General features: G+C 37.4%; 1 protein-coding gene across 1 annotated transcript; it reads right to left on the bottom strand.

Moving 5' to 3' along the window:
* Positions 1-9,487: 9,487 nt before the first annotated feature.
* On the bottom strand, positions 9,488-11,718 carry foxl1 (forkhead box L1). Its single transcript, XM_012962341.3, has one exon. The coding sequence runs from the start codon at positions 11,256-11,258 to the stop codon at positions 10,038-10,040; it is 1,221 nt and encodes a 406-aa protein (XP_012817795.1). The 5' UTR covers positions 11,259-11,718; the 3' UTR covers positions 9,488-10,037.
* Between the last annotated feature and the right edge of the window lie 376 nt (positions 11,719-12,094).

Here is a 12,094-nt window from a genome sequence, read left to right as displayed (position 1 = left end):
ATAATAATAGATAGAATAGTAAATGGATCCTATGACTGAATGCTCTGACAGGTTTTTCTGAAAGAAAGAACATGGAAGGCAACCATAAATAACCCAGCTATAAATCACCCCTACCTGGCCTAACTGGAGCCAGTTGGACCGGGCTGTGGTACAGTATCAAAAGTTTACTGATATACAACTCGAGGCACTGATGTTGAACTCAATCAGTTAGCACATTGTTTTGAGTCTATGACAGTAAAGTCATAGCATAAGCCCCACTGAGAATGTATTGTCTCAGCAGCAATAAAGTACCAAGTAGCCTCTCTTACCTGTTGTCTCCTTATAAGGACAAGCATCTATATAACACACCAGTCATTCCATTGTTTTGCGTCCATGAGTGAGTGTGAGTTCATAGCATAAACCACATTGGGAGTGCAGTGTTTGTGCACTATGCAGCAATTAAGTATCAAGTGGCCTCTCTTACCTGTGGTCTCCTTCTAAGGACACAAATCCATAAAACACACCAGTCGGGCCATTGTTTCACTTCTTGCGGAATCTGGTGGTCCTACCTCAGATCTGCAGATATGATTTATGAGCACTCCACGGTTTCATCTCAGCATGGAATACTTGGTGTTAGGGGTGGTCTGTTACATTGATTTTCGTACTTGGAAACATATCAAAAAAGAGGTCAAATTGGTGGCACTTCTTCTTTTAACTCTGTAACATATTTCCTACGTACAAAGAAATTGCTTCATGTGTGCGTCTCTGGGAACTTAATCTTTATGGTAAATAGCCCATGTTTAACTATGCTCTTCTCGGTAAAACTTGTTCAAATAATTGGAATAGTGTTTTCACATCTGCAAAAATTAAGCAAAACTGCATGAAGTCCATTAAGGCATTTCATATAGTAATGTAATAAATTCTGCTCCATTCCCATTTTCTATTATTATTTCAAATTCTCTGCCCTTTTGAGTTATTTATAGCAGCTCATTCATCAATAAAAGAAAAAAAAACTTCAAACGCAATCTACAACCCCTTCTATTTGCAAGCCAAAGAAAACCCAATGGTAAGACAACCCTTGAAACAAAGCACTCCAGGCCACTAACTATTTCGTGAAGGAAAATCTGGAATGTTAACAAATTCCAGGTAGCCAACATGGTTAGTTATTTAATCTCCTTAATCCGCTCAGCCACAGTGAAAGTGTTAGCCTGCATGAAGTGTATTTATGTACATTTTCAGCTTTCTAGTCTTATCATAGCTGTAAGCTTTAGAACACAGGAGAGTATTTTACTATGAATATATTCTGCCATGCCAGCTAATTAACTGGTGGTTTTTCTTAGAGGAAGGGACAGAGGAGGATAGATTTGTATGATACCCACGTACCATATGACCCTGGTGTTTCTTAACGCAGATGAACTCAGAGATAATTCTACATAATTATTTCCATCCAGTGCTTTTACAGGAGAAACCAAGTTCATCACTTAAAACATTTAAAGGGGAAATACTCACTATTTCTAGGTAGTGCTTATTTTTTTTAGATAAAACTTTAGTGCATTGTTTATTTTGCACAGTACATTGCTTGTTATATATAGGACAGTATACCTCATGGACATATTACAGGTATGGGACCTTATATCCAGAACGATCAGAATGACGTGGGGTGTCCCAAATAAGGGATCTTCCAATACTTTGGATCACCATTCCTTAAGGCTACTTAAACGTTAAATAAACCCAATAGGATTGTTTTGCCACCAATATGGATTTGTGCAGCTGAGTTAGGGTCACGTACAAGGTGCTGTTTTAATATTTCAGAGAAAATCGTTTTTAAAAATGTAAATTATTTGATTAAAATGGAGTTTATGGGAGATGGCCTTGCTGTAATTCAGAGCTTTATGGATAATAGTTTTTTGAATAACAGATCCCATACATGTAGTGCTTTAGCAAGTGATTTTTAGGGCAGGTCTAAATATGTTTCTGCGCCATGAAAAATTACAATGTAAATTTCGTTTGATCTGAGCTTTCTATGGTGGAATGTAATAAAAGTTATATGTCAAAAATACATAAAATGCAAATACCTTACCCACTGTGTGAGTTATTATTTCTTTGCACAAAAATTACTACTGCTATTGTGATCTATTTAAAGAGCCATCTGTCTGCTGGAAAAAAGATTGCAAACAATTGCGTAGTGCAAGTAATAAAACCTCTTACTGAAAAAGTCATTATAATGCAGCACCGGACTAATAATATGGACTCTGGCAAGTAGAATTCTCAGTGTAATAATTGTCATATAGGAATATTACACTGCAAAATGCTCTTGTGTGTGCTAGTAGTGCACTTCAATTTGCTGACATTCTGGAATCTGACGCTTAGAGCATGTGTGTGTGTTGTTGGGAAAAGAAGTTGGCTGAGAAACTCAAAAATAATAATTAACATATAAACAGCCTTAAAAAAAACCATAATAGAGACTATTTTAAACATTCAGTACAGAATGTGGATTTTTTTAGTTAAAAATGGTCAGAAAATGAGTGATACAAGATCAATTTAAAGTTTAAATAAATTTAGCTATGGAATCTATAATTCGGAATTCTTGGGACTATCTTGGGATTTCCATACCTTAAGTCTACCAAATGTTGACCTGAGGATGGTTCTTGCACCAATATGGATTCCGTTATGAAAATTACTTGGTACTGTGTTATTATTACAGAGAAAAGGGAAATCATTTAGAAAAAAATAGAATTATTTGCTAAAAATGGACTCTATGGGAGATGGGCTTCCCATTATTTGGAGCTTTCTGGTTTTCTGGAGGTCCCAAAGCTCTATATAAATGCATAATTTAAAATAGCATGTTCTTCAGCATAAAAAGAAAAACAAAAAAATCATTTATTTATTTATTTATTTTCAATGGTTTTGTAATTTGTTTCTATTATTATTCATGTGGCTAACCTGTGTATGAGCTGTAAGAATATCTTTGATACAATGTACAAAGTGCATAGCTGCTGTGTTTATAGGTCTTAAAAGAAAAAGAAAAAAACATAAAATGAAAGGAAGTTCACTGTAGTAGATATTTAATGTGGAACAGCCTCTCCATGAAGCAGACAACTGTTTAGTCAGGGCTATTCCTTACATATTATCATATGATTCATTGCATCAAAAAAGATTTGGTCAGGAAATAAATTTAATATCTAAATATTCCTTGGTTTCCAGAAATGCTGGGCAGAGTATTTCTTTCTTTGCACATTCCTGATCACCACTTTCTGCGGGGGATTTTGCTGACCCTGCCTGACTATATTTAGGCAATTTTTTTATTAAGTTTACCAAAATATTTCCAGCCCTGAAAATGAGTGGCATTTATTTTCAAGTAAATTAAAGAATGTATAATTGTTCTCTTAGGGAAATTCTGCTTTGTCAACTTGATCCTTGTGTATTTATTTGGTTTACTTATTGTTTTAAACAATCTTCTAATTACCAAGGACATAAACTGACCATCATTGCCATCTTTTGTATTTTATATGTTTAGTACTAAAATATTAAGAGATCGCTTGTTTATTTTTTTTATTAAAAACAATAATCTTGAATGCATTAAAGAAGTGTGTCCATGCTATATAAAGGTTGGTTATTTTTGTGAGCTATTCACTAAATCAACAACAGACCAACTCTCTGGCTCTGGCCAGTCTATCATAGGATTGTAGTCCATGTGCTGCATCCCAATGAAAGCAATTAATCTTTTTAGGCCGTCACAAGACATAGGACCTTAGAGTGATGTTGTTGGGTTTTTTTATACAGCACTGACATGTTATGAAGCACTTTACAGAGATTATACTTCAGTCACAACACTCTTTGCCCCAGTGAAGCTTCCAATATAAGTTCCACAATAGTCAAAATGCTTCAGAAGCCAAATTACCTGCCTGTATGTTTTTAGAGTTTGGGAGGAAATCTACACACATAAGGGTTGATTCACTTAAGTGCGATACCGCTTATTGCATGGTTTTTCGCGTTAAAATAGACGCAAAAAAAGCGCGCGGTTAGCTAAAGTATTATCGTGTGCGTTAATTAGCGCGCAACCACATGCGTTAATTTTACCGCATTGCTTAATTAGCGCGCAGAAATAATACTAACGCATGATTCACAAACAATTAGATGCGCTAAATATCACATTAGTCTATGCGAAAATTAACACCTACTTGGAGCAGGCGGTAATTATAGAAAAGTACAGTTCATGAGCTTTTGGCAACACAATGTGGACAGTATGATTTATTCAAGTATGTGTTGCCCCTAGAGTGATGCAGCCTCCAGTTTGCAGGGAAAAAAAAAAAAGCAGTTTTACGAACGTAATGGTGTGTACGGCTAATATGGCGTGCGCGCGAAAAGTAGCGCACGTGTGTTAATTAGTGTGCGCAACAAGCAGCACGCTGCGTTAATTAGCGTGCGTTGCATCAAATACCGCACAAAAATAGTCTTCACGACTTAAATAACAACATCGCGTCTAAATTAACACAAATATCCTTTTAGTGAATACATTTTTTGTGAAATAAAAATTATTTCAATTACAACCTAACAATGATAAAGTGATTGTATCACTGATAATAATACTTGATAATACAGGTACAGAATATCATTATCCAGAAAACGCTGAGTTACGGGAAGTCGATCTCCCATAGAGTCCATTTTGAGCAACTAATTCAAATTTTTAAAAACCATTCCCTTTTTCTCTGTAATAATAATAATAATAATAATAATAAAAAATACTTTGTACTTGCTTCAAACTAAGCTGCATAAATCCATATTGGTGGCAAAACAATCCTATTGGGTTTATATTAATTTATTGGCAAACTTAAGGTATGGTGATTCAAATTATCAAAAGATCCATTGTAAAAAAAATCCCAGGTCCCAAGCATTTCACATAATAGATTCTATACTTGTATTACCACAATAAGTGATATTAGCAGCAAAATTCTTTAGTAGATTGTAAGTTATTATTTCACTTTCAAAAAGTCACAGTTCTTTGCTTGAGTGCCTGCCATAATAATCAGTGCTAGTTTAGTTATCTAGATGCCACTGGATACACAGCAAGACAGCTCCAAGAGTATTTAACTGTGAACCACACACTCAGTTTGATAAATATACCCCTTAATGAGGATATTCTGCACCAATCCGTAATGTGTTACTTTGCTCTGGATTGTGCCAGAATACACTCCTTGAACACATGTTCCACTTTTTATCAGTTGAATGAATTTACGAATCAGCAGTCGGTCCGACTACAAACAAATAAATGGCAAGTGTCAACAGGGGGCTTATGGCATGCAGGGAGTTTCTTGGCATTTTTGTCTGGGTGACTTTTTTCAAATAAAAATCACTGGAACAAAATGCTGGAAACAAGGTTTGATGATTTCTGTTAAAATGTTCCTTTATTTTTTTGCATCTCACTGTTTTTATGAGTTTTTAAAGGGACAGTAACACCAAAAAATGAAAGTGTATAAAAGTAATTACTATATAATGTAATGCTGCCCCGTACTGGTACAACTGGTGTGTTTTCCTTAAAAAGACTACTATAGTTTATATAATAAAGCTTCTGTGTAGCCAATGGGGCAGCCATTTACAGTAGAAAAGGCACAGGTTACTTAGCAGATAACAGATAAAACCCCATTATATTCTACAAAGCTTATCTGTTATCTGCTATGTGCCTGTGCCTTTTCTCCTTTTTCCCAGCTTCAATGGCTGCCCCCTTGTTGACATAGCAGCTCATTTATATAAACTATAGTAGCGTTTCTGTTGCAAACTTACCAGTTTTACCAGTGCAGGGCAACTGTACATTATATTTTAATTACTTTAAAACACCTTCATTTTTTGATGTTACTGTTCCTTTAAGGGCCCGTAATATTAAAAAATGTTACCTTGTTAAAGTCAGTTAATCCCAACCTTTAGTGAATTTAGGCCAAACCAGCTGACCACATCCATAGTATTCTAAAGGTAAAATCCCTAGAGGTACAGTAACACTTCCCTAAGACCCTCACGCTATCTCTGTTAGACTAAAATCCTAATGTTAAACACTGCGGATTACTGTGCCTTATTTATTTTTTTTAAAAAAACAACAAATCTATAAGGAAACTCTGGGTTCTGGAAAACTTCACGCGCTTCCTTCTTAGGTCCACATGTAAACAGGGTTTTTAGGCATTTGGCTTCTTTTACAAAGTAATGACAAAAATAGGAACTGTATTCACTATATTTGCCCAAGTGTACAGCAGTGTGAAAAGTCACTCAGTTTTATATCATTCTAAACGCACCCTATTTATACTGTATATTCATTTTGTGATCTGTCATGGAGGGACCCCCACTTCAAAAGCCTTCTGCTAATGTACGGATTTGGGGGACATAGAAAACTGCATTTGTTTTAATATTTATTTCTGTTTTTAACATTCCTCAACCATAGCAACAGATTACATTTCCTAAAGACAGTTTCAGAAAACAATCACCCAATAGCAGTAATTATGTGACATCTCTATTTTTGGTAGGTGTTAATTTTGATTATGCAATTAAATAAACCATACATTTTGCAATGATATTCCTATCACTATAATTGTGCTGCAAAATCATTTCCCTAAGGCAGCCAAGAGGAAGGCACGAAGGGACTGAATAATCCAGCTACAGTATTCAAAAGAGAGGGGGAAACTGTATCCTTTTTCAATAAATGCAGAATGAATAAGCAATGAAGGGAGGTAGGAAAGGACAAGTCTGCAATGCAATAAAGAAAAGGAACTGAAAGTATAAAATATACATTACATTTTTAGCATTTCTATATATTTATCTTAAAGAGCCTGTTCACTATTTAATATTATAATAGGAAGCTTATGACAATAATCATTATAAGCATTAATATTTTAATTCACAATTGGACACCTTGAACATTTTTCTGCCCAGAACTAAAATGTTGATCTGAATAATAAATCTTTCTATGGTGGCAGAGTTCATTCCGAGCACCGAGTATTTAAGCAATAGTTTGTATTTAACATTCTGTATGGGGAGGGACAAATATCATCGAGCACAAGCAGCACAAGGAACCAAATATGTTTTGTTGTAGCATGACAACTGAAAACCAAGAGAAACTTTGTAGTCCTTGAACATTTAATCGTAACAGAAGTGTGCTATAAATAATTTGTTCATAAGAGCAGCTTTTTATATGGCTATAGATTCCATATAAGGGACAGAAATACTCAAAAAAATCAACATAGGTCTAAAATAAAGGGACTCAGTGTAGATATAATACTGAAGAAACAGAACAGAAAGCATTCATGGTAACAGCAGAGGAGACACAACCTCTTTGACTAGTACAGAATAGATTCTGGCTAGAAAATAGGGAATGTGATTCTATTACATTTGGGAAACATTATGTTAATAATTGGCATATCATCCTGTGTCATTTTTCCCCATTTAACTATGAATATATACATGATAATTGTAGTGTCTGGCTGGTGAAAGCTTTGCTAAGAAAACCACATCTTTTTTGTTGGATACTTGACAGTCTTGTGCCGGGTTAATTTGCTGTAAAACTCATGTACAGAATACAGATGAATTCTGGAAATGGGCTTAAAGGGTTAGTTCACCTTTAAATTAAACTTTTACTATGATGCAAACATCATACTAAGCAATTTGCATTCGACAGTTATTTAATCAGTTATATGTTTTTTAATCAAGCTATCTGGATGTTCTGGTCTAATTTACCGTAGCAACCAGGCAGTGGTTTAAATATGAGGCTGAAAGATAAATAGGAGAGGGCTTAATAGAAAGATACAAAATAAAATTGTAGCTTCACAAAGTAATAATTTATTATTTGACAGGGTCAGTGACTGCTATCTGAAAGCTGGAAAGAGGCAGAAGTGAAAGGCAAATAATAAAAAAAAATTAAAAACTAAAAAGGAAGACCAATTAAAAAGTTGCACATTGCTTAAAATATTCAAAGTTAAAGAAGGACTACTATTTTAACCTCTTTAGTGCATCCTTGCAGTTAAACAGTGTTTTAGTGTAAGGAAGGATTAAAGTATTTATACACAAGAGATCCATGTATCCCTCCTGCCATTTACAGTGTGCTTGCGCCTGGCACACACAGGCCAAATGCCTTACATTCCAGTAGTTGAGCCCTTGGGGCACACCTGCAGATGGTGTGCACACAGGTACCTATCCAAATGGCACACATCCACTCATTCCGTCCCTCCAGCTGAACAGGGGAATCAATAATGGGCTTTGGAGAAGGCTGACTTCTGTCTGGGACCTCCCACGTGAGCTGATGGGATACATCGGTGGACCAGATGTTAAGACTTGACAGACCAACTGCAATCTAATGGCAATGCACAAGACTTTGTCAGAAATGAGCTGCTCCTTCACATTATTTCAAATATGGAACATTTTTCACATCTTTAGAAATTAAAAATACTTTTCCAAACTATTCCAAGTAGTTCAACACATCATATGTTTTTTAACCACAAATAAAAAAGGTAATAGGATCATATAAGCATTATTATGTTTTTAGAGTTATAAATGTGTACTTTATATTGCTGCACATTTTACCTGGTCAAGTTAAAATATGTATTTGTTAATCGAAAATGTAAGTGTGTATAACATAAAGTAAATTTATAAAGACTAAAAAGAGAAGGAAATTATGTGATAAAAGATAACTGTCTGTGTATAGGTCTGTTGTGTGTCCATGTGGATCCATGCCATTATTAGAATGACGTCACAATTACCTGTGATTGGACAGTCCGTCTTATCCCTCTCTGTTTTATGATGTCCTTCCTGCACTAGGAGTAATCCTAGCAGAGCTTTCCATAAAAATAGTTAACTTAAAGTGATACTGACATGAAAAAACTACTTTTTAAAATATGAATCTACGTAAAAAGTTCCCTATAGGTCATGTTGATCATTTTTTGCGGATAGGGCTGCTTTTGTAATTAATTGTTACTTAAAGTCCCTACACCTGACTGTTTTGCCAACCTGACTGTCCTTTCTCAGCCTGTCAGTTATAGCTTCTAATGCTAACAGACTAGTGCTGCACAAACATGGCCGCCCCCTCATAGAGGAACATTGGAGATCAGATAGGGAATGTAAAAGCATCTGACAAATACTTTTATGGCAAAATTATAAATAGCATGCAAAGATAATGTTATGAGAAATGTAAAAAAGATTTTATTTCTGATGTCAGTATCTCTTTAAATCTACTATAAATTGCACAAAATTTTAGTTGTTCATTGATGCCCTGATTTAAATTGCACTGTAAATGATCATTTACATTGTTACTGTTTGCTTTTATTATGGATAGGATGAGCAAGATTTCACTTAGAAACATGTTAAATGTTCTCATGGTGAAAGCTAAATGCTTTTTAACATACTTTAACAGAAACATTTGTTCTCTCCTGTCTACAGGCAAATTTGTATTTGAACTATACTTTTCAATATTGTACATATCATAAGATATTGTTAAATCACCTCTGTGGGAATTAAAACACAAAGACAAGGCAAGTAGAAATAGAGCTTTTATTCCAGAATGGAGTAGGGTAAAACCAATGCCATAAACCAGCTGTGGGGCTGCTACATCTTCCAGCAAATACTCCATTATTCCAACAACCAAAACAGCATTAAATAGGAACAGCAGTGACAAATACAAAAAATGATGCTAGTGGAAGTATGAGTAGTGTAAGCAGCGTGCTGTATATAAGGTTTGCACAAGAACTAACTAAGCTTGGCTATGGGCTACTGCCATTGGGGAGACAGAGAGCTGTACTATGTACTTACAGTTCAGGCAGTCGATGGATAAGGAGAAGCAATGCTATGATATATAAATATACAAAAGTATTTCCTGCCTTTAATTTGAAGATGTGTCTTGCACTCTCCTCTCGTTTCCCATTGATGCTGTCGAACTACAACTCCTAGCATTACAAGGCAAGCCCACTGCTGCTGCTGAGGGGGGGGGGGGGTTGCTGGGAGTCGTAGTATAACAGCATTTGGAGAGTGACAGGGTTTCCACATTCATTCTTACAGCTGTGGTAACAATTACTCACAACTACATCACTTTACTGGGCAAAACGTGCGTCTGAAAGGGTTAAGGGGAAATAGGAAATGATAGGGAGCCCGATCTGGTAGAATTTACCTTGCACCTGGGGATCAACCATTAGGGAGGCGTTGAAGAGGGGGCAGAGAGAAGGGCTTGGCACAGCCGCATGGCACCTATAACTAGCCGCTACATTGTCCTCTGGCACCTTTGACACAGCAGGGGGTGCCGGGGCCCCACACTCTGGCGCCGATTGGTCACTTCTAGATAGGATGCTGTCTATGCTGAAGCTCCTGGCGCTTTTCTGCGATAGTTGCTCAGCCTCCTTACAGTTGGCATCAGTGGCTCCTGCTTTCTCGTTGTTAGATCCCGGGCTGGGGGCTCCTAAATGCCCCTGTGCCCCACAGGCTAGCAATCTGTTGCCTTGCTCATGTGCTTGGCTCCCCTCCCTCTTGCTAGATAAGGTCACCTGGTCGGACAGGAGAGGAACTGACACGTAGAAGGATGGGTGCAGGCTGTTCCAGTAGGTGCCAGAGGTCCGCTCTTGGTTATGACATTCAGGAGCTGGAGAGGTTTTAATGTAATCCCCAGAGCCCCCTTCATCCTCAGAAGAAGACATCTCCCCTGCCGAGTCTTTCTCGCAAGCAGAAGTTGGCTTCCTGCCAAGGGGGGCATCTTGGCTCCCATTTTGCCCGGTGTTACCTGCCACCTTGCAGGTAGTGCCCTTACAGGCAGCATCTGCCAGCCTGTATTCTGCAGCCTCCGCCTTGTGCCTCTTGCCTTCCTGACATAAAATGGGCTTGGGCTTCCTTTTCCTGCGCCTGAAGTTCCCATTCTCAAACATATCAAGGCACTTGGGGTCCAGAGTCCAGTAGCTTCCCTTGCCAGGTCTTCCCTTCTCCCTGGGCACTTTAATAAAGCAGTCATTGAGAGAGAGGTTGTGCCTGATAGAGTTCTGCCAACCTTGCTTGTTGTCGTGATAGAAAGGAAAGCGGTCCATAATGAACTGGTAAATTCCATTGAGAGTTACTCTATGATCCGGGGAGTCCTTAATAGCCATGGCAATCAAGGCAATGTAACTGTAAGGTGGCTTCTGTGGTGGTTCTTGTCTGGAGATGACATTGGTAGAGGCAAAGCCCAAGGCTGGCACCAGTGCCCTTTCTGCCCCATACAGGTAGACGAGTGGGGATCTGTGTAAGTCACTCCCTAGCTGAGGCAGGGGGCTGCTGTATATCCTGCTCATAGTGAAGCTTTCCTGCAGGACTGTGCCTAGAGAAGCAGGAGAGAGCTGTACAGCCTTCCTGTAGGGCTTTCCTTCAGCTGCAGTCTGGATCCCACCAGTCTAACCTCCCCAGCTTGTACTCTCCCTGTCCCCTTTTTCATTGCTTAAAAATGTTAAATAATTGTTGTAAGTTTGCTATTTTATGTTGACTTAGCACTGGAAAATAAATTGTCTATGATAAACAGTCCTCCAATTCTCAGCCCACCCACATTAATTAAAATTTCATTGCAAAAGAAGAAGGGGGGAAAAAAACCTCCAAGCTTTCTCCACGTGTCTTTCTGGTACCAGCCAATGGGTTTCTGGGTTTTTCCTTCATTTGTTTAGAGAATTAGTCTGTTGATAAGCCTGCCCACCCAAGTTGAATCAAGCTGTGTTTATTTGGAAAAATTTCCGGGCACCCTATACATAAACTCACTGATCTGCTGTTTGAAATATCACGTCCACCATTCACACTGCAAACACACAAAATCAGCAGCAGCCAGTAAACTGAACCAGCCCTTGCTCAATATTTCTGCACAGAATGAAAACTTGAAATGCAGATCTCCTAAAAATAGGCAACAAGAAATGAGCATAATTAGGGTTTTTTATATTTTAAATGCTGTAATTGCTTAGTTTAGAAAAATATGAAAACATCTATTCCAGGCTGCTGTATGCAAAGCACAGGGATTAGAATGTTTGTCTCTAAGTATTGTTCTGTATTAGCAGGAATTATTTCATGTATTAAGGTCTGGGCTATTAAAGCCTTAAGAGCTTTATATACAAGTCACATGAAAAGAAGCAAGCAACTTGCACCTTAG

Source organism: Xenopus tropicalis, chromosome 4 (genome assembly GCF_000004195.4).
Source record: "Xenopus tropicalis strain Nigerian chromosome 4, UCB_Xtro_10.0, whole genome shotgun sequence".
In the NCBI taxonomy this organism is placed as follows: Eukaryota; Metazoa; Chordata; class Amphibia; order Anura; family Pipidae; genus Xenopus; species Xenopus tropicalis.
This window is presented reverse-complemented; position numbering and strand designations above follow the sequence as displayed.

What these genes read in the sequence shown, in the direction of transcription:
- foxl1 (XM_012962341.3), bottom strand. Translation starts at nt 11,258, where the DNA reads ATGAGCAGGATATACAGCAGCCCCCTGCCTCAGCTAGGGAGTGACTTA.